The sequence below is a fragment of the Eschrichtius robustus genome, chromosome 2 (genome assembly GCF_028021215.1).
Source record: "Eschrichtius robustus isolate mEscRob2 chromosome 2, mEscRob2.pri, whole genome shotgun sequence".
Classification (NCBI taxonomy): Eukaryota; Metazoa; Chordata; class Mammalia; order Artiodactyla; family Eschrichtiidae; genus Eschrichtius; species Eschrichtius robustus.
This window is the reverse complement of record NC_090825.1, coordinates 152296523-152319959: the sequence shown is the minus strand read 5'-3', so window position 1 is coordinate 152319959 and position 23437 is coordinate 152296523. Positions and strand designations below refer to the sequence as shown.

The following is a 23437-nucleotide window of genomic DNA, read 5'->3' as shown; positions in this document are numbered from 1 at the left end:
CTCCACGGCATGTGGGATCTTCCCGGACCAGGGCTCGAACCCGTGTCCCCTGCATTGGCAGGCGGATTCTTAACCACTCTGCCACCAGGGTAGTCCCTGTGATGGTGTTTTTGGATGAAATTCATATTTAAATTGGTGGTGGACTCTGAGTAAAGCAGATTATCCTCCATAATGTGGGTGGGCCTCATCCAATCAGTTGAAGCTCTTAATAAAACAAAGACTGACCTCTCTGTTGCAAAAAGGAATTCTGCCAGAAGACTTACAGAAATTGAACTGCAACTCTTTCTAGAGTCTCTAGACAGCCTAACCTGAAGATTTTGAATTTACCAAGCCTCTATTATTGTGTGAACCAATTGTTTAAAATCTCTCTCTTTCTGTCTCTATCTTTATATAGATATGGATATAGATCTAGGTATCAATATCGATATCTAGATCTATATCTATCAACATATATGGGCACATTGTATACACATGCTATTGGTTCTGTTTTTCTGGAGAACCTTGACTAATATAGTGGCCCATGTAAATAAAAGGATGAACCCAAGTTCACCCAGGTAGAAGGTAGTACAATGAGAACTGGAACTTAAGGCCTCATGACTCATTCAGCTGTGAACACTGACCCAGAACTGGGGTCCGCAAACTCTGGCCCACTGATCAGATCTCGCTTGACTCCTGGTTTTGTACATAACGTTTTGCTTGAACACAGCCGCACCCATTCATTAACGTATTGTGCATGGCTGTTTCTGTGCTACAGCAGCAGATGGGCAGTTGCAGCAGAGACATATGGTACACAAAATCCAAAATGTTTACTATCTGACCCTTTACAGAAAAGATCTGCTGACCCTTGCTCTAGGATGCCATCTGATTTCTGATAGCACTGAGGAGAATAATTCATGTGCATTGGGTTAGATTGTTCATCTCACGTCCTCCTTAGGTCAAAGATCTCTTAAATGCTCACCCTTGCCATAGCCAACTTGGGGAGCATTGTCTAAGGATGCAGAAATATTTCTTGCCAGGTCTTTCCAATCCACACTGCTCCCTGACTATGGTTCTTAAAACCTATTTTTTTAAAAATTTTTAGTGGAGTATAGTTGATTTACAGTGTTGTGTTAGTTTCAGGTGTACAGCAAAATGAATCACTTATACATATACATATATCCACTTTTATTTTTTTTTAGAGTCTTTTCCAAATAGGCCACTACAGAGTATTGAGTGGAGTTCCCTGTGCTAATAAGAAGAGCAGGTTCTTATTAGTTATCTATTTTATGTATAGTAGTGTGTATATTTCAGTCCCAATCTCCCAATTTAGCCTCCCTGCCACAATCCCCTGGTAACCCTAAGTTTGTTTTCTACATCCGTGCCTCTACTTCTAAAACCTGTCTATTTTAACCAACTACCACTCATTGCTTACTGTCTCTGGCTTCATGTACTTGATAATAAATCTATTTCTTGTTCTATCCTGTTCTATGACATGTTCCAAAGACTGAGATAATATCTTATGCTACATAATTTGTCCTTGATATTGTCTATCTTGGGGTCTTCATCTATGTCCCAAAGAAGACAGTCACACTCTGTCTTCTAGTACTACTACTAATACCACGTTTTATGGCATGAATTTGACCCAGTGCACTGAACTATCCCTTTAGAAGCTGTATGCAACCTGTCACTGGGTTTTAGCACAGAGGTAGAACTCAGATTAGTGTTCATATTTAAACAAATCTACTGGACCAGAAACTTTTTGTCTCACCATTTATTTTATTACACAAGTAACTTCTGTCTTTGCATCTATGATGTAAATATTTTTAATTTCCTAAATTATCTGAAAAATTATTTAGACCTTCCATTTCAGTAGGCATTGGAATTGCTGTGTTATGACTATTTCATTATTTTATTTCCAAATGTTAAATTAGGCTTCAAGCTTTGGCCAAGAGTAGACAGAAAAGGGTTTAAAAAGAAATGAAGAGTGGGAGAGACTTCTGATGCAATGGAGACTTAATAAAGATTTGATTTTGAATCAATAATTTATAATAGAGGTTTGATTTTGAATCAATAATTTATGTCATTGCAAAATAACTCCCTGGTAAAATTCCATTCTTTGGTAATCATTAAGTACAGAAATTAACAATCAGAATATGCAGTGCTCTTCTTCATTGTCTAAAAACAAACCTATATCTAGATGAGAGGAGAATTCATTTCATAACTCAGGCTCTGGACTTACGACTCCAAGTCCTGTCTTCTTTCAGCCATACCTGCTAAGTTTCTGTCTAACTTCTTGAGCATGAGGTAATGGCTTCAGCTTTCATCCCCTTCCTCAGTATATAGCTTGGTGACTAAGAGTAAGGGATCTAAAACTTGAGAACTTGGGTTCAAATCTTGACTCTAAAATTTACTTGTTGAGTACTCTTGAGCGTGTTATCTGTTTTTGCCTCAGTTTTCTCATCTATAAAATAGAGATAACATTACTTCTCTCAGGGAGTTGCTATGAGGGTTAAAAGAGAAAATTCATACAATGCAAGAATTTATCAGTTCTTGGAACACAATAAATACCGAAAAAAAATGTTAGCCATTATCAAGGGCCCCTCATTTTATGGATAATATAGGTTAGTTTATATAGGTCTAATATTTACATATACATAAACATTTTGTACCTATATGTGTGTATACGTTCTTCTCAGAAATTGAGCAGTCAACATTCACATCTAAATATGTGCTCTGTGAAATGTAGATCTCCTGTGTACAGACACAGTGCTATAGTCATCGATTGCTACATAATAAAGAAGTCCAAACTTAGTGGTGAAATAAACAAAAATTTTAATATGTGCCCAGATTCTGTGGGTCAGCAATTCAAACAATACACAGAGGAGATGGCTTGTCTCTACTCCATGACTGATGTCTGAAACCTCAGCTCATGAGGATTCAAGTGGCTGGGGCTGGAGTCATCTAGATAATTTTAATTCACACGTCTGGCCCTTGAGATGGGATGACTTGAAGGCTGGGCCCAACAAGGACTGTTGACTGGAGTGCCTATAGATGGCTGCCCATGTGGCTTGGACTTCTCATAACGTGGTAGTTAGGATTCAAGATAGAGTATCCCAAGAATGAGTGTCCAGGGTTCAAGCATTCCACGAGAATCATGCAAAATCATGCATGACCTTTTATGACCTAGTCTTAGATGTTACATAGCATCACTTTCATTATATACTATGGCAGGCGTTGGAGATCTTTTTCCATAAAGTGTCAGACAGTCAATATTTTAGGCTTTACAAGCCATACAGTCTCTTTTGCAACTACTTAGCTCTGCTGCTGTGATGTGAAAGCAGACACAAACAATACATATACTAAGGAACATGGCTGTGTTCCAATAAAGCTTCATTTGTAAAAGCCGGTAGAGGCCTAGATTTGGCCCACCAGCCATAATTTACTGACCCCTGCTCTATTGTTTGAAGGCATGGAAAGCCTGCCCAAATTCAAGGGAAAATGCCCACATCTGGATGCGAAGAACGGCAACGAATCTGAGACCCTGTATTAAAACCACTGCATATGGGTTATTTATAAGAGGATCTGTCTGCATACCTTGTTTCTCCCATGTATGTTGGATATGAGGTATTGGGACATCTTACAGCTCTGTAAGCCTGGGTCAAGGTCAAAGTTGGAATCTGAACTTAATGACCTTGATTTCTGGAATAATTGGTAACTCTATTTATGATTTCCTTACACTCCTTACCCCAATAAATATACCACAAAAGATAGATTTCAAGTAAACAATTGCCTTATGGCAGATTTTTATTAAGTCTCCATTGACTGAATTATTCCATTTTGGTTGGAAAGCATGGGTTTTGTTTCTTTCCTAAAGAGATCTGCAACTTTTCAGATGTGGCATTTCATTCTACTGAGAGGATGATGTAGGTTTTTATAAACGGAAAAAGCAGGGCAGGCTGAGTTCACTCACATCATACTAATGCTTACAGGAATAACCGAAACTGGAACACAGGCTTCCAGGTTTTCCTGTCCTGTGCTCTTTCTGGTAGGTGCCATTGTCTGCTGGGCCTGGCGGTAATAATTTTTGACCTTTACCTCTCTACGCTATTGTGAAGTGGTTTTGGGTTTGTTAGCTTTCTCATGAGTTTGTACTAAATTGTGTCCATAAAGTAGGCTGAATTCCTCAGGGAAGGTTGATAGCTGTTACTGTGTTATCACTTAAAATGTTGTGTTGGTTACCTTTTGTTCTTTTCTTTTCTCCAGCTGTCTCCTGAACTTAAAAGTTATATTATCCTAGATGAAAGATGTGCATCTGGTGGAAAACACTAATTTAAGGGATGAAAATTCCTGATGATTGCTTCAGTCAACCCTTAATACACACTGAGCTTCATTAGTAAATAGACAACTCTCAGACCTTTCCCTTGGAAGAGGTCGCATAATCAGGCTTTGTGTTGATTTTGCATTCTGTTCGTTAGAGACAGAACAAATTAGAATAATTGGCTGGTACAGGGAAAGCACAAAGAACTTTCTTCTATTTTTGTGATGCATCCCGTAATAAGGGTTGAAAATGAGACTAGAGGTAAGAACGTGAAACTCAGAAGAGCAAAGGAGAGAGGATATTGTTTCTTTGAAAATATTCTTTCAGTGTTGGCCCAGAAGAAATATGAAGCTGAGGAAAATTTTTTTTTTTAAATGATGAGTTTTGTGTTCATGATGTGAATTCCACAATTAGTAAGAATCAGGAAGCAAGCATCCTTTTCTACCAAGGACTTGGGAGCAAATGGAACCATAAATACTCCCGGCTCTTGGAAACCCTTTTGGAGCAGTAATCAGAGAAGGGTAAAGGCAAAGCCTCAGGGCAAAGGTGTTCAGAGCAAAGGGATAGGAGGAGAACAAAAGGAAAGTGGATCTTTTTAGAGCTGTCATTTTGAAATTTACCTGCTTCTGATTCAGTGCTGCTTTGCTACCCGTGTTGGTCCAGTGGAAATCCTCAAAGCAGGAGCAGCCGTATTTTAAAATAATAAGTTTAGAGCAAGTGACTTTAATCCAGGTCTCTTTAGCTCAAGAGCACAGAGGAGAGTGTGAGGAAAGGGTGAGGCCACAAGGAATTGTTCACTGGGTAAATTTTCCCCAAACCTCCCTAACTGGGAGAAATTGACCACTGGATTATGTGCCTTGAAGGAAAGCAAAAATGTTGAAAGCAAAGAGTGTGGAGCTTGTTTAGAAAGCAAGCTCTATCATTTGGTCACCTTCTGATAATAGCATTGGCTGAGACCTGACCATTTACAATGAAGGCACTTCTGTAGGTAATAAGTTCCAGGAGGACCAGAACTGAGTATGTCTGTTTCAGCATTTAGCATGGTTTAGCATCTTAGAGCCCGGTACATTATTGGCATATAGTAGACTTAAAAATGAATTATTTGTGGATTGTCTGAATGAGTGGATGTGTGTGATTCATATCCTATTTGCGGGTCCTATGCCCTACAGTGGGTTTTCAGTGTCAGATTGTGAAAGTATTTATGCCGGGGATTGGCATTGTTCCCTATCTAATCATTAAAGATTACACATCAAAGGACTTTACACTAACAGCCCAAAAGCCTCATAGGAATTACTTAACAAAAAACTAAAATTGGATTCTGTATAATTTCTAATTTATAAGCTGGCCAGAACACTGGTATCTCAGCCAGTCCTCTGGTAGTTCCAATGATGTCCGCATGATCACCCAGGCATAATCAGAATGGCTTTAGGATTTGGGAGCCAAAATGTTCCTCAGTATTTACTGCTTTGCTAGTCCATTTAAGAAAATGGAGTATTGAAAATATAGCTTCAGACACAATATGGCATTTTATGATTTAGCACGAAATCTGAGAAATATAGTTAATCTGAAGCCTGCAATGGTAAAGTTCCTTCTGCTATTGAAGTTATTGTCTTTAAACAATGATTCTACATCAGTAATGCTATATATATATATATTTATGATATTCAGGTTAATTTCCTCTTCTCTCTAAGCAAGTAATTGGTTGGTTGGTATGAGAGATGGTGTGGCTTCCAAAGGTGAAAAGTATTATTTTGTTGTAATTTCCGGCTACCTAAGGATGGGAGAGGCCCAGGACACTGCAGTCCGTATATTATGTGGAGCAGGTTATATTGTGGTTTATTTATGAACTTTTACATGTTTATTTTCTATGCAAGTTTGTGTGCTCCTTTCTGAGTTTTGGTAGATAAGTGTTTTGTAACTTTGGAATACTTGGAGTTATATATATATATATAAACTAAAACTTTCATATATATATTTTAACGTAGTAGTTAAAGCCGTGGAGGGGGTACTAGTCTACGTAGGTTCAAATTCTGGCTTTACCCTATGACTTCCCTGTGGCTTCCTCTGCTCACCTATTAAAAAGGAGTATAATAAGACTGCTGTGGTGAGTTATATACTAAGTGCTATTTAAGCATTTGCTATAATGATTATGTATACTCGAAGGCAAGGAACTTGCCCCTTGATCGTCTCTGTATTCCTAGTGCTTAAGAATTCCAGTGCTTTTCTAGTGCATTGTCTTAGGATAGAGATAGCTCAGTATAGTTCTTCTCACTATAAAGTACTGTTACGTTGAAAGTGTTTGCTTGTGTACTAATGATCTATGACATATCTGCTGAGGACAAGGAAAGGAATAGTTTTAAGACTGCAATGGATAACAAAAGATTGTATGATGTAATGCCTTTATTATGTAATGATAAAACTAACAAATGATCATGGTAGAAAATCTGAAAAACTCCTAGACAAAACAGAGATCAACAAAATTTGCAGTAACTTTCAGAGTGTAGAGTTGTCCATGAATATTAGTGCTTTCACGTTTCCCAGGACTTCAAGTAGACTCTGCTTCTTAAGAGTCTATTCATGAGATTTTATTTTAATGAAGTTTTCATCATGGGGGGACACACACACACAAATCTGTTAAAAAAACAAAAGAAAGACAGACATGGAAATCACGGATGTTTCAGATAGCCACATGAAATAAGGTGAGAAAGGTCAACAAGCTGAAAGAATGTGGAGTAGCAGCTCCTTAATCGCTTACGTAATTCTGATAATTACCTCTTTGTGGCTAAAGTAATTAATGGGGAATCTAATTCAAGAAAAACCTATGAACTTCAAGCCTTCTTGAAGCCACGTATTTCTTTCCACAAAGGGTTACTTTGCACGGCCATGCTTCCTTATCACCTGACAGGGAAAGAGTATTGTATGGCAAAGGATCTTCCCGAAGGAGGGTGCTTCCCACGCTGATTGTCATAAATGACTTCGGAATTACTGTTGCTGTATTACCAAAATCTTAACCTAGGATATTTTTGACAAGTGCGGTCCTTAGTTAATTTTTAGAGCTACACACTGTCAGATGGCTCTGAAATAACAATTGTCTGGCTATTCTTCAGGGTGATCGCAATACGGTAATGACCTTGAGGTATCACTAAAAAGCAGGAAGGTGTTAGTCTTCCTTTGGTTCCAGAGTGAAATGCGAGTTGGAGTTGGAGTTGGAAAAGAGGCCGACAACCAAGTGATAGAGAAGGAAATGTGAGGTCATTAGTGAAAAAGCAGGTTTACGTTAAGGTGAAAAGGCATGAGGAAATGGTCAACCGTTACAGTATTACAAAGATCATCACGAAGCGTATCCACGAATGTGGTTTGTATTGCAATCTGCTGAAAAAGAGACAAATATCCTGGCCTGGCCTTCATGGAGATTATATTTTATTGATTCTGATGATAGATTATTGTTGAAGAGGGCCTCCTATAAATTATAACCATGCAAAGGCAGCAAGGTAATTTTTTTTTCTTTATGTATGTGTTTCTCATGCCTACTCACCTCTCTCTTAGGGGAAGAGAAAATCACAAAAAAACAAAAATGTCAAATCTCAGCTATTCATTTGCAAAATAATTTTTTCCCCAAATTCCAATGGAGGCAGTAGGTTACCCGTTAAGATTTGTAAGGCTCAAAAAGCTAGATTTTTACAAAGTGTAGCCAAATTTTATTCCATAAATAATAGCTTTGGAAAGAATATGTGATGATGCAAAGTTGGAAAAAGCTGGGTTTTCTTCCGTAAATGACTTCACTGTGTTGGGAGAAGAGGCAGAGAAGAAATCAAAGTAAGTAAACATGGGGTGAGTTTTTCTGACAGGGGACTCTAGTGCTTTAAAATAGACTACATAATCCTAGGGATAACCTGAGGGTAGAGCAGACCAATGCCTTATTTCCAATCTGGTACCCTGGAAGAAAACAGTGTATTTCCTTTGAGGTCTTGAGAGGTTTTTCTTCTGCTGTGTTTTGTTTTGGGTTCATTTTGTAGTCAACCTTACTAAGGTATCATTTGCATACAACAAAATGCAGACATTTTTAGCTAACGGTTCAGTGACTGTTAATTAATGTATACATTTGTGTAACTACCACCCCCATAAAGATAGATAACAATTCTAAAAGCCGAGAAAGTTTCCTCCTAGGCTTTTGCAAAAGTATCCCCATCTCCCACCCCAAGGCAACCACTGATCTGTTTTTTATCTTTCGAGATGAATTTTGCCCAGTTTAGAATTTCACGTCAGTTGAATACTACAGTAGGTGCCCTTTTGATCTGGCTTCACTTGCTCAGCATATGGTTTTTGAGATTCATTGATGTTGGGATGTTTTAAACCAGGACTTTAGCCTGGGTGGCTGATTTTGTCTGAAGGCACCTACAGGTACATCCGGGTCTCTGGCATTGTCACTGTCTGTTCTTGGCTCAGTATTTTCAACTTTACTAAGAAGCACAAGGTTGAAGTAAGGAAGATCATTGTCAGTATACTGGAGGTGAAGTGGGTTCCGTTATGTAATATTCTCAGCATAAATTGACCTGCTTGGAATCATTGTGTTGATAATCGACAAGGATACTCTTCCTCCAAAAACCTTGATACTATAAAACTTCTAAAGGACGCTGTCCTAGGACTCTTTTAGTTTTAATTTTTTGGGAAACATTTCTGGAAATATCAAATGCTCACAACCTGAAAGAAGCAATTATTCACCTGAAGGCTAACTCTGCTCAAGTTGAGTTGTCCGACCTTTACATGCTGATAGAACCCAAATAGCCTTGCAAAACAATGCTCTCTTATTGGATATAAGCATATAGACTATTTAAGATGGACGTGTATATGCAGTAAAGTAAAAAAAACAAAGACTCTTTGAGTTTCCCTTGCAGGTTTTTAAACTTTTTTCATTTAAGTTTCTATAGCATATGCTAATAGTTGAGGGTAACCTCAGGTTAGTTTTAGGTCCACTCTTTACATAAATGTTGAAGTACTCCATACCCACCTTTTTTCTACCTTCCTTCTCTTCTTCCATCTTTCCTTCCTAACTTCTTAAAATCCATTGTACTTAATCCTGCATTTGTTGAGGTGGCAATTAGTGTAGGAAAATTGAAAGCAGTGTGAAATGTTGCTGTTCAGAATGCATGTTGACCAAATTCTATATTGAGAAAAGGTCTGAATTTACCCACAGGAACCCTTTCTCAGCGTCTTTGAACACAGGCCATAGAAACTGGGCTATAATATCCTGACAGGTATGTCGAATTCACAGCAATAGCCCTCAAAGAGCTTACCTAGCGTACGTAGATGCGTATGAAAGCATTTAATGATTGCTTTATTGGCAGCAGTGCCAACATACACAGTCTATTTTGTTTTATATCATTATCATTACCTGCTGTTGACCACTGTATACATTGCTAATGGTGTGGTTCCTATGGCTTGTGAATTTCACGGCCAAATAATATGTAATTTATTGCACACTTTAGTGTAGAAGATGGAGACTCCGTAAATTTTCGTGTGCTCTTTGCCCCTTTGGAATGTATTACACTGAGATCAGGCAAAGTAATAAATTTACTTCAAATGTGTGTGATAGCTAAGCATCAATTAGGACTGATGGGCAATATTTCTTCTTCCAGCAACATAAGAGTTTTTAAAGACTAAGCCACTGAACGTGGAGTTACTGAACATGGGACTCAGTTCACTGGGATCCCTTCTCAGAAAAATAAAGGAAAACTTGAATTGGATATGTGTGGCTTATTCAAGTAGTAACTGATCAGCTACATCTTGGTGAACTTAATTTGTCACAATCGTTTGGTATTTTATTAACTCTCTTCCCCTTCTTCCCCTGACTCTCATGAGAATGGATTAGGAGTATCTTAAAACATACTAAGTCGTCTTCCATCCCTGTTACTCTAACTACAAAAGCACACTTTCCTTATCCAACGTAACTTACTGTCTTTTAGAGTAGCTGTGGTTTTAATTCTCTACAGAATTCAAACCAGCAAGAGAAACATTTTCAAGGAGCCACCACATTGTAGAGCTTTAGAAAGAAGACTTTAGAATTAAGGGCAAATATATCATTTTATGGCTAAAGCACCTGAGGCGTAAAGTAGGAAGGTAACCATCGAGGTCAGGGAAAGGGGTTGAAGATCAGGTTTCAGGCTGAGAAAGAGTCTACAGGGACTCAATCTGAGCAGTTCAAAAACTGAAAGGAGACCACGAATGTTCTGGGAAGGCTGGCATCTGGCCTCAAGTGTGGGATTTCAGACAGGGAGTGGGCCCGGGGGGAACTGAGCTTCTGCAGTAGGCAGAGAAGTCCACCTCATCTCCAGAAAGTGCCACTGACGTCAGGGAGTTGAGGGGAAAGAGCAATGAATTCCAGTCCACCTGAGAAAGCAGGCCAATCTGATTAACTCTGAATTTAGGCTTATTTCAGATACTTCTTGAGAAAGAACTTGGGCAAGCGCAAGTCCCGTGCAGCCTCTTTAAATCCATGCCCGGTATTTTCTGGTGGAGCTGCTTAAACCCTCCAAGTGACTCCAGTGTTTTAATTTCTCTCTCTATTTAATTCCGACAGTTCTCTGATTGATTATCTAATGGGCAAATAAGTAGGGTCACAAAAGAGTGTGAATGTATTTTACAGGATGAGGATGGGCGGAGTGGAGCAGTCTGGAATAGGACACCAATAAAAAGGGATCTGGGTAAATAAGAACGTCTATTAGAAAGGGAGAGGAATTCGCAAGGAAATTAGTGCCTGACACCACGCCCTTCTCTCTGCATGTTTAGACGCTAGTTTCTAATTTTCTTTTCATAGGAGATGTCCCTGTGATGAACTGTCTTTTACCTCCACACTGTTTTATCACATGGACATACGGTGAAGTTTGCGTGAGAGAAAGCAAGTATTAGAATTTGTCTTGCGAGCAACTATAAACACTTCCTGGAACAATCTAGGGTAGAAGGAAAAGGAAAGGAAGGTGGAAACAAAGGAGAAAGACAGCTAATGATGCTGGAGTCTCTCGCTGGGATTTGTGGTATCGCTTTTTGAAACTACGTACAGAAAGTCAGAACTTGACTGATTGTTTCTTGATCACGGTTTGTTTTCATTTTTGCTTTTTTCTTGCTGTCTCATCAGTTATTCCAGCCAGTGCTATGTCATTTTCAGTCTCAGTAAGCATGCCTGTCTTGTTTCCATTCGCATTATTCATGCAAATGTTGATTGAACTGATGACCCCGAGTTATCAAGGAAATATTAGATACGCCAGTGGATACATTTCTTAATTTTAGAAAAAAATTACCGAGTGAAGGTTAAAATAACTCCTCTTAAATTTGCCATTTAAAAAAAACTTCTCCTAACATACAATACCTCATTGCCAGATAAATGAAGAATTCCTATGTATTCATGAATGCAGGCTAGTCTGTATATTTTTTGGCAGGTATGACCGTTACCGAGGGTAACGGCCTAGTTTGCTGGCCGTGTCCTGTCTCCTAGAAAGTGGTAGTTTCTGTTGTCTTTCAGTTGGTCCATTGGATATCAGAGGTGAATTTATAAAACTATACTTCCCTTTACACTTACTTTGTTTTGTTTTGTTTTACTTGAAGTATAGTTGACTGACAATGTTGTGTTTCAGGTGTACAGCCAAGTGATTCAGATATATGTATTTCTTTTTCAGATCCTTTTCCATTACAGGTTATTACAAGGTATTGAATATAGTTGCCTGCGCTACACAGTAGGACCTCGTAGTTTTATCTATTTTATATATAGTATACACTTACTTTGTGTGATCCAGGCTGGTCAGACCACATGATTACTTTCACTTCTGATATAATTTTTCAGGTCCAACCTCAAATCTTTGATAAGAAGTTATTTTAAAGTAAGTTTATTAGCATGTGTGTGCTCTAAATCCAACAGTAGTTACTAGAGATATGGTTTTGCACTAGGTATTCCTCTCTTTTTTGTTCTTGGCCAACCAATTGAAAATTAGCTTTTATTTTCTGGTTGGTTTGCTAGATGTTTATGACTATAATAAAAGTCTTAAATTTTGTCTCATATCTTAAAACACAATCTGAATTAGCAATGGATATTGTGCTCTACATAGGGGCTGTGATATAAGTATAGTTTCCAACTTCAAAAACATATCACCTAGAAGGGAACACACACAGACACATATGCAGCAATTATGGCAACTGCATTTGTTTACGAAGTGAAATAGTACTGAGATGGATAAAGTGCTAGCAAGCCTTGAACAGCCAAATCAGCTTCAAAAATAGATGTGCAGTTCTTTAAAAATATTTTTAACATTTTTCCAGCTACATGTAGAATATAACTTAGCATAAAAACGGTATGGGTTTTATTTTAAGTAATTTAGCATTTTGACATCCTCATAATGAAATTAAATCCAGGAGGAGGTTTCTCTCCATGATCTCTTGAAATGGTCCTTGATCATCCACAATATTTCCCATCATCACAAAGGTGGTACCAAGGGCAGGAAACTCCAACATTATTAAAGTTTCATAAAGCAAAGTCAATTTTAAGAATAGAAGGACCCCAAACTGATAAAGGTCTTGACAGATAATTTCAAGGGAAGCATAAATTATTTTCTGTTTGTCCGAGGGCAAAAATATTTAGGCTGAGTTAATGAATGGTAGAGTTTTTGAGTGGAGAGTGTCCTTAAAATATTATGTAGATCTGTACTGTCAACAGATGCTAGCTAGCCGCGTGGCATTATTTATATTTAAACAAATTTAAAAATAAGATTAAAAATTCAGTTCCTCAGTTGCATTTGCCATATTTCAAAGATGTTTATTAGCTCCATGTAGCTATTGAGTACTGCATTGCATGGTACAGATATAGAATATTTTCATTATCACTGAAAATTCTATTGGGCAATACTAAAATTATACCCAGATATTCACAGAGAAGGCAACCAAGTCTCAAGGAAATAATATAACTTCCCCAAGGTCACACAGCTATGTTTTGAAAGAAAAACAAAATGACACAAAGGAAATAGTAACAGAGGCATTAAAGAAACCCAGTAAGTTTCTGGAGCAGTCAAAGTAGGGTTTAAAAGTGCATACTTAACTGTTAGCAGGGTTGAAGCTCTTGATGGTTGGTAAGATCCACCTGCCTGAATTTGGACATGAGCATTTTATGCAATGAATTAAAAGCAAAAAATCATTTCAGCGAATGGCTGCCAGCTCCATATTTTTAGTCACTGCTGTGCTTCCAGATTATGTTTATCACTTTCATGTACAGGGCACCACTGTGAAATGTGATGGTTTATCTGACCCCAGAGGAATCAAGAAATCTTGTGGGGGTTATGGCTATATTTGAAAAGGTTGATTTTTAAATGCATCATGCAGACTGGCCCTGTTTTAAAAGGGATTCCTGCCATCAAATAATCAAAATGTAAACTCTCTTCTCACCTTGCAAAAGTCAAAGATACTCCCTGCATTTTTATTATTTCGTTGAAATCCAAATATTATTTTTCCATTCTCTAACTTGTTTTCCTCACAGTGTGATCAACTATTGCCAAGGAAGGAAGGGTCAGATGTATCGATCAAAGTTTGCTAAAGGCCCCCTAGGTAACTGAACCCTCAGGAGAAACAATCGTCATGTCTTCTTTTTCTGTTGTTTCAATATCTTCGTAAAGAGTCATTTCAATATGTTTGGTTCTGTAGCAGAGGTTCTGTGAAGTGCTTATGTTCCTCAGAGGTCCAGAAAGCCTGCGAGTCTGTGGGTAAAGGTGGGTAAGGAGAGAGAGGGAAGGAGGCTAGAGAGAGGCTCAGTGCTGAGATAAGGACAGTGTTCTAAAGCCTCCTGGGGGGGAGGCTGGGGTGCACAAACACCCACGACTAATCCAGACAGAAACTGAATAATCAAGGGGACGAGCACTGTGAAGTCATGTGGTCACCTCTCCCTCTAGAAATACACATTGCCCTCAGTAAGCCTCCTCCCGCCCCAGAAGAGCATTAGGAAGGTCTGGAGAGGGGGAGTATTGGCAGAAATGGAAAAAGCAGGTTGAAGGAATTAGCCTGGAGCAGAGAGACCAAGAAACGCAAGCCAGCAGATGGAAGGCAGACTTTTCATGGAAGTCTCCAAGCCCAAGTCAAGTTCTGGGACCACCAAGTACAAGTCAAAGAGTGCTCATTTAACCCCTTTGGGCCCCCACGCGCGTGGAGGAAGACTGGACAGAGAGGGAGAAGGGGCCATTGAAGGTACAGTATTTACTATGGGATTTAACTCCTGAAAGGCCTCCCAGTAGCTTCAGATCTGCTCAAGAATCCTTCATGTCCTGCTGGTTCGCAGTGAGTGGCTCACAGCTTCAAGGCCTCCTCTGCCAGATGGAGAACTATTTCAGGCATCCTGCCTCTATTTTGTACTGTAGCAATGCAGACAGGAAACCTGACCCCATTTTCAGGTTCTAAAGAGAAATTCTAAGTACCTGAAAGCCTGAGGAACATGGTGGCTTTTATTTAAGATGTGGAGCTAGAGAGCACATACCTGGACTTGGGCCTGCAGCAGCACCAAACTGCACCAAGGGTTCCCTTTATTTTCTCTCCCGTCTGTGTTTCTCCTTTTCCCTCCGCTGGATTAGCCACGGGGACTCCAAGTTCTTCATTCTGCGGTCCTGGTACCACGATCCTCCTGGGAATTATAAAGTTATTCACCTTCTACATCGAGCACTTCTTATTTTTTCCCCGGCAACGTAAGTCATCCTTAAGAGGAGTCAGGGTGCTAGCTCTTAAATATATTTTAGTCATCCCTTTGTACATTAAATGCTCTTTCTTGGAGACTGCTCCTGACATGGTGTTCACCGTGCTCTCAGCTGGCCTCCTGAAGTTCTGCCCTGCCTTCCCCACCAGGTACAGTTCAGGAGCTGCCTACCTCAGGGTGATAGGTTATCTTCTAGTTGCTTTATTCCTTTCCCTCTTACATTCAGAGAATATAATTTCAATACATAAACTTCTCTGTGACCACAGCTTTATTTGCGACCCACAGGTTTTGTTATGGCATATTTTCATTATCATTCAATTAATAAAATTCTAATTCCCATTGCAACTTTATCTTTGACCTACATAATGATCAGAAGTATGTTTTTAATATCCAACTATTTGGTAAAATATTGGTTATATATTTTTTAATTTCTTGCTTATTCGGAGTCTTGTTTTATAACCAGCATATAGTCAGTTTTATAAATGTGCCACGTGCACCTAAAAATTTCTGCGTAATATATATATTCCATCATTGCTGGTGCAGGGTTTTATGTAAATTTAGGCCAGAGTTTTTAATGACGGTATTCAGATCTTCTATCATCTGCTGATTTGTTGTTGTGGTTCTATGTTACTGATCTAGGTAATTTAGATTTTTCTATTTCGACTTAGTTTTTTGGAATTTCCCTTCATATATTGCATTGAAGTTTAGATATATAATATATTCCTTGTAAAGTTAACAGTGGGTTTTATTATCCTGCCTCATCGCCAGTGATAATTTTGGCTTTCAAATCTGTGTTAACATTAAAAAAAATCTTCAATTGTATTTATTGTTGTTATGACATAATTTTTGAATCCTTTAATTTACAGTCTGACTCTTGTCTCTTGTAAGTGGCATAGAATTAGGTTTTTTGTTTGTTCCAATAATCCTTGTCCTTTAATTTGAGTATTTACAGTTAATGTATTTTCTTTTTTTTTTTTTTAAATTTTATTTATTTATTTATTTATTTATTTATGGCTGTGTTGGGTCTTCGTTTCTGTGCGAGGGCTTTCTCTAGTTGTGGCGAGCGGGGGCCACTCTTCATCGCGGTGCGCGGGCCTCTCACTGTCGCGGCCTCTCTTGTTGCGGAGCACAGGCTCCAGACGCGCGGGCTCAGTAGCTGTGGCTCACGGGCCTAGTTGCTCCGTGGCATGTGGGATCTTCCCAGGCCAGGGCTCGAACCCGTGTTCCCTGCATTGACAGGAGGACTCTCAACCACTGCGCCACCAGGGAAGCCCTAATGTATTTTCTTATAGACCGTTTACTCCTTGTTTACTATTTGTCCCACCTTGTTATGTTCCTTTTGCTCTTCTTTCTTCCTTTTAGATTTCTTCAAATTCCATTTTCCCTTGTATTAGCTTGTTATTTTTACATAAGTAGCAGTTACACATGTACCATGACTTACTAGCTTTTTTACTGCTTCTCAAGCAATGCTGAGATCTTAAATTTCTTTGACTACTTTTTTCCTCTTCCATTTGTTTTTAATGCATTCTAAGTTTTGATATATTTTATTATTACTCTTTTGTGCAGTTAGATTTTATTTAGGTTTATCCACTTATTTATCCTTTCTGTTATACATAATTCTTTATAAAGTCCGTATTTTCATCTGTGATAACCTTCCTTCTGCCTGCGGGTCTCCCTTTATAATTTAATTCAGTCGGTTCTGATGAGAACATATTTTCTAAATTTTGTTTGTCTGCAAATTTCCTTATTTCATCTTTCCTTCCAAACAACATTTTCTCTGCCTCTAGAATTCCCAATGGGCAGCTCTTTTCTTTAGCACTTAAAAATGTTATTCCATTATTTCCTAGCATCCAATCAGTTTCGTTGAGAAGTAAGCTGTAATCTTAATCCTGTTCCTTTGAAAGGAATCTCTCTCTTTTTCCTGGGGCTGCTTTTAAGATGTCATGTTTTTCTTTGTTATTCATGAATTGTACTGTGGTGATCTTAGGTGTGGTTTTCTTTGTATTTATTCTTGCTGCATTTTTTTTAGTGCTTATTGAATGTATGGCTCCATATATTCTTTTTAGTTTTAGAGAACTCTCAGCTGTTATTTCTGAAATATTGTTTTCATCCCAATCTCTCTCTCCTTTTTTCTTTGGACTCTAGTTTACACGTATGATAAAAATGTTTCCTGTGGCCCATATGTCTCAAATGCGCTTTTGTGTACTTCTTATTCTTTTCGTTTCCCATGCTTTAGTCTTAATATTTTTACTACTCTATCTTCCAGTTCACTTACCTCTCTTTACCTGTGTCCAATCCACTACCGAGTTTTAAATTTCGTATAATTTTTATTTCTATCAGTTCAACTTCAATCAGTTCCTAGTTTCTAGTTGTCAAGTTAAATTCTCCACCTTGTCATCTATTTTCTTGAACTTGATAACATTTACCAAAATATGTATGAACTTTAATGTTTAGGTCATCTATGATTCTGATTCTGTTTTGTTTTTTATTCATTTAATTCTCCTTTTCTTGGTAGTCTTGGTGGTTCTTCAGTGAATGAATACCAGACTTGGGATATGACAAGTTGTAGAGAATCTGAATGACATTACAGTTGCCCTTTGAACAACCTGGGTTTGAACTGCACAGATCCACTTATACATGGATTTTTTTTTCCCTAAGTAATACAGTACTACATGATCTGTGGTTGGTTGAATCCTCAGATTCAGAACCACAGATAAGAAGGGCCGACCATAAAGTTATATGTGGATTTTTGACTGCACAGGGAGTCAGCGTCTCTAACCCCTACATTGTTCAAGGGGTCAACTGTATTTTCTTGAGGAGAGAATTTCCTATTCTTAGGTAGGGAGCAGAGGGGAAGATCACCTCAGTCACTGGACCAACTTCATACTCATTTTCCTTCTTTATCAGGTTCAATGTAGATGTTGCATCAACCTTCCTAACACAGAGACACACACACCCACACACACCCACACACATATGTAGAGACTTTCAATGTCCTAGTTCATTAGTTTTCCATTGGGCCAGAAATCTTTCATAGGTTCTGAACCCCAGTTTTGTCTCTTCAGCATTATGAGCCAACTAAGTCTTTGCTTTGACTTCAGTTAGCTTTTGTTTGACTTCTTAGCATCTTGCCTTGTCTACCTATTTATACATGGAAAATACTGCAAGGGAACACTGTTGCTGAATCCAGCTCAGTTCTCTGAATCTTTACTCTCTCTGTGATTTTGGTCCTTAAAATTCTAGCTGCCTTGTTATTTCTCAATTCCAACTCTGGTTTCCTTAGTCCTATGACATTGTCCTAAGATCTACTGGCTTTTCTACCTCTTAGGAGTCACATTTGGTTTCTCAGACTTTTGCTCTTCATCGGTAGTTTCTAAATGACTGGGCTAGAAAAGCATGTGCAGAATATTGTTCTCACTTCAGTGAGTTTCTTTCTCTATTTTACTCTTCTAGGTCATGGCTACCTCAGTAGCTTTCTAACGCTCACAGTCAAATGTTGCTTATGATTTATCTGGCCTTTCTAGTATGTTTTCCTAAGGTAAACTGATATAGTTGGAAACAGAAGTTCGTACCCACCATTTAAAAAATTCTGTTTTGTCTTTCTATGAATTCTCTTCTTGTCCCATCTTCTGTCACTTTTTCCCACCAAAAATTCCCATTCTCACAGATAGATTATTGTAAGATTAAAAATTATTATTAAGGGCTTCCCTGGTGGCGCAGTGGTTGAGAATCTGCCTGCCAATGCAGGGGACACGGGTTCGAGCCCTGGTCTGGGAAGATCCCACATGCCACGGAGCAACTAGGCCCGTGAGCCACAACTACTGAGCCTGCACATCTGGAGCCTGTGCTCAGAGGCTGCGCAACAAGAGAGGCCGCGACAGTGAGAGGCCCGCGCACCGCGATGAAGAGTGGTCCCCACTTGCCGCAACTAGAGAAAACCCTCGCACAGAAACGAAGACCCAACACAGCCAAAAATAAATAAATAAATAAATAAAAATTAAAAAAAAATTATTATTAAGCTAATATGTTAATTTTGAAAGGAATTAATTTTGCTTTGAACAAGAACACAGATTGGTGAATGGAATATGGAAGATTCCTTAAGACCTTTTTCATCTCTAAGAGTAGTATCCAACCATTGGTACCATAATAAGTTTGTCAACTGTGGAAGAAAGCAGTCTTTATAACATCAACATTATTCAATAATCTCAAAAACTGCTTTACTTTCCTGCTCATGCCACCAATTTCCAAATGTTCAATGGGAGCAGAGAATCATGGGATGGGACATGGAGAAATGGCCTGTCATAGTAACTATAAACATTGGAAGAATGAAATTATAAATAAAGAGGGTTTTCTATGAATATATTTGAAATGTTTGTTCCTAAAGAACTTGTAGAATAAGACTCAGAAGTTTACAGAGAAACACCTCTTGATAAGTATGAAACTCAGTAAAATTTATCTCATAATAGTTTTTTCTTTTGTGTTATGTGATTGTCAGAGTGACACAAAACTATTTTTATCTGGACTTCACAGATCTTCTTATTTTTACTATGGGATCAGTGACCCTACATGTTTGAAAAGTGGCAAAATAGTTAAAATTGGAACATTTCCCCCAAATCCAGGGCATATGACTTACATTTCTGTAGAAGGCAATATTATATTTCTGTCTAGTTCTGGGGTAAACATTTTCATACCTGCCAATCCAATTTGACTAATGTATTGTTGTTACAGTGCATTAGTGGAAAATAAATGGTAAATTCAGTCAAACAGCCATTTCATACATCAGAAAGGAAAATCAGTCAACACAACTGTCTGACCGAAATGAATGAAGAAAACAATTCAAGGCAAACAACTGTCCCAGTAGACTTGTATAAATACAGTAGTGGTGTCATGTGCAGAATTAATCTTTCCTCACCCTTAACTGGAGAACACTCTGCCAGCCAATTCAGTCACTCAAATGATAACTGAATTATAATATTCCAGTTTCATTTACTCTCAGTTACTGGTGACTGCCCTTCCTTCTCCTTCATCTGTCCATCAGTGGAGAATGTCAGAGCAGGAGAATAGTAATATTGGCAGATTGTAATGTACTGTCTTGAATTCCACAGCTTCAAAATTCTTAGGCTAACTCAATGATCTTGAAAGAGTCTGGTGCAGAAAGGATATGTGAATTAAATGGCAGACCACCGGCTGACCCTTCCAGCACTAACATCCCTTATTCCTGGTTCTAATATATCACAGAATACTCAAGAGGAAGTTTTTGAGTGGTCAGCAGAAATATGGCTCCAAAGCAGGCACATGGAAAAGAAATGTTGTCATCTGTGATCCACTTTAAAGTTGACTTGTCTTTTACTCATAAACCAGATTCAGTGTGAATTCTCTTCTGCTAAATGTTAGAGAATCTGTTGGAGGAGTGTGGCCAATTCTTTTGAATTTTTTTACTCTCTAACATTTTTTTAGACATCTTTATTGGAGTATAATTGCTTTACAATGGTGACTTGGTTTCTGCTTTATAACAAAGTGAATCAGCTATACATATACATATATCCCCATATCTCCTCCCTCTTGCATCTCCCTCCCACCCTCCCTACCCCACCCCTCTGGGTGGTCACAAAGCACCGAGCTGATCTCCCTGTGCTATGTGGCTGCTTCCCACTAGTATCTGTTTTATATTTGGTAGTGTATATATGTCCAAGCCACTCTGTCACTTCATCCTAGCTTACCCTTCCACCTCCCCATCTCCTCAAGTCCATTCTCTACGTCTGCATCTTTATTCCTGTCCTGCCCCTAGGTTCTTCAGAACAATTTTTTTTTTTTTTTTTTTTTTAGGTTCCATATGTATGTGTTAGCATACGGTATTTGTTTTTCTCTTTCTGACTTACTTCACTCTGTATGACAGACTCTAGGTCCATCCACCTCACTGGAAGTAACTCAATTTCATTTCTTTTTATGGCTGAGGAATATTCCATTGTATATATGTGCCACATCTTCTTTATCATTCATCTGTCGATGGACACTTAGGTTGCTTCCATGCCCTGGCGATTGTAAATAGTGCTGCAATGAACATGGTGGTACATGTCTCTTTTCGAATTATGGTTTTTTAATGGTTTTTTATATGCCCAGTAGTGGGATTGCTGGGTCGTACGGTAGTTCTATTTTTCGTTTTTTAAGGAACCTCCATACTGTACTCCATAGTGGCTGTATCAGTGTACATTCCCACCAACAGTGCAAGAGAGTTCCCTTTTCTCCACACCCACTCCAGCATTCTTTATAGATTTTTTGATGATGGCCATTCTGACTGGTCACACAAAGAACTTCGGCATGGTGTTCATCATCTAGCTAATCCTAACATGCAGACATTTATGAGAGTAAAGTCAGGTCTTTGCCAGAGTGGGTTGCTTATTTGGGCAACTGGGTCAAATCAAGAAGGGCAAATGTAGGCTGCCAGAGTAAATAAGGAGAGGAAAAACAAAAAGAACGAGACATTATCATTCATCAGTGATTTTCCCCCCAATATTCTTAGCCTCCACCTATCTCCATCTTACTGGTAACACAGGAACTAGACTGAACAATCAGGTAAAAGGTCTCACAGAAACTGAGTTAATATAGAAAATAAAAAAATAAAACATAAAATTGTAAATTTTCTTCCTAGGGATAATTGAGATGATAGTTCAGTAATAACGTAAGATCAGGTGAAGTCTAAAGAAATTTTAGAAAACCTGGATAAAGTAAGAAAACATCTGTTCACCGGCATCCGAATGTTCGCGAGACACCGAGACATGCGGGCCAAGTTCTGGAGAGAAGGGAAACACAGACGAGAGCTTGACATTTGGCGCAGCTTTTCTCCTTGGGGCATTTGCTGATTCAACTCATACAGCCTAGGAACTGAAAAGCCAAGGAGTTCAAAAGACTAACCACAGAAGCCAAACGGCAAGAGCTCAAGCTAAAAGCAACAACTAATGGAATGACAGGCTACACGTATCCTTAGTCTCACAGGGCTGGGGGAACCATTACATTTAAAGCCTAACAAATACAAGGGTAGTTGGGAATAGGGAGAATCCAAACTTTCACATGGTAATCCCAAAGGGCAACACCCGTAGAGGAAGGACAAGACAGAAATAGAGCAACCTTCACACAGACTGAAAAACAGCTTTGAATGAGCTCAAACTGAGAATGGACTAAGGTTTCCAGTCCCTATAGAACTGTCTGCCATGAGCAAAAGGAAATCTTTTCAAGAGAACGATAACAGCATCCAGAATGTGGCGGTATCTTAATAGTTTCCTAAAATAAGTTAAGCCCAATTTTAATATAAAAAATAATTGGACATACCAGGAAAAAGACTAAATGATTAAAAGCTCAAAAAAAGAAAAAAAAAAAAAGGACAATGTAAATAGACACAGGAGGACAAGAGTTAGTAGGCGGTTAAAAAACAAAACAAAACAACTATGATTAAACAAAGAAAACAGACACATGGCAAATAAGCATATGAAAAGATGCTACACATTCCATGTCATCAGGGAATTTTCAATTAGAACAACAGTGAGATACCACTACACACCTATTCAAATGGCTAAAATCCAAATACTGAAATCCCAAAGTTGTTGACGATGCAGAACAACTGGAATTCTCATGTGTTGCTAGCAGGATACTTGGCAGTTTCTTACAGAACTAAACATACTTTTACCATACAGTGATCTAGTAATCATGCTCTTTGGTATTTACCCATAGGAACTGAAAAGTTATGTCCCCATAAAAACCTGCACATGGATGTTTATAACAGTTTCTTTCATAATTGCCAAAACTTGAAATCAACCAAGGTGTTTTTCAATAGGTGAATGGATAAACAAACTATGGTATCTCCGTACAAAGGAATAGCATTCAGCGCTAAAAAGAAAAGGCTATGAAGCCATGAAAAGACATGGAAGAAGCTTAAATGCATATTGCTAAGGGAAAAAAAGCCAATCTGCAAAGGCTACGTGCATATTATATGATTGCTGTATGAAATTTAGGAAAAGGCAAAAGTGTGGAGACAGTCAAAAGATCAGTGGTTGCCAGAGGTTGTGGGGAGGGAGAAAAGGATGGGTGAAGCCCGGAATTGTAAAGGCAGAGAAACTCCTGTGTATGGTTCTGTAATGGTGGATACAGGTTATTGCACGTTTGTCAAAAATCATAAAATGTACAAAACAAAGAGTGAGGTCTAAAGTAAAGCATGGACATTAGTTAGTAATAATGTATCAATATTGGTTCATTAACTATAACAAATGTATTACGCTAATGTAAGATGTTAATAATAGGGGAAACTAGGGTGAGAGGTAAGGAAGTATGAGAACTCTGTCCTTTCTGCTTAATTTTTCTGTAAACCAGAAACTGCTCCGAAATAGTCTGTTAATTTAAAAAACAAATCTAGACCTGCATACAAAACTTGCACG

General features: G+C 38.4%; 1 protein-coding gene and 1 long non-coding RNA gene across 2 annotated transcripts in view; one reads left to right on the top strand and one right to left on the bottom strand.

Annotated features, from left to right (window-relative positions):
- LOC137759771 (uncharacterized) overlaps positions 1-23437 on the top strand; it is a 118456-nt gene that overhangs the window by 8812 nt on the left and 86207 nt on the right. The window lies entirely within an intron of this gene.
- The window catches only part of LOC137759769 (ELKS/Rab6-interacting/CAST family member 1-like), a 186402-nt gene continuing 169662 nt past the window's right edge, over positions 6698-23437 (bottom strand). Inside the window, 2 exon segments of the mRNA XM_068536384.1 lie at positions 6698-6928; positions 14799-14942. Of these exon segments, the coding sequence (XP_068392485.1) occupies positions 6883-6928; positions 14799-14942 (190 nt within the window). The 3' untranslated portion in view covers positions 6698-6882.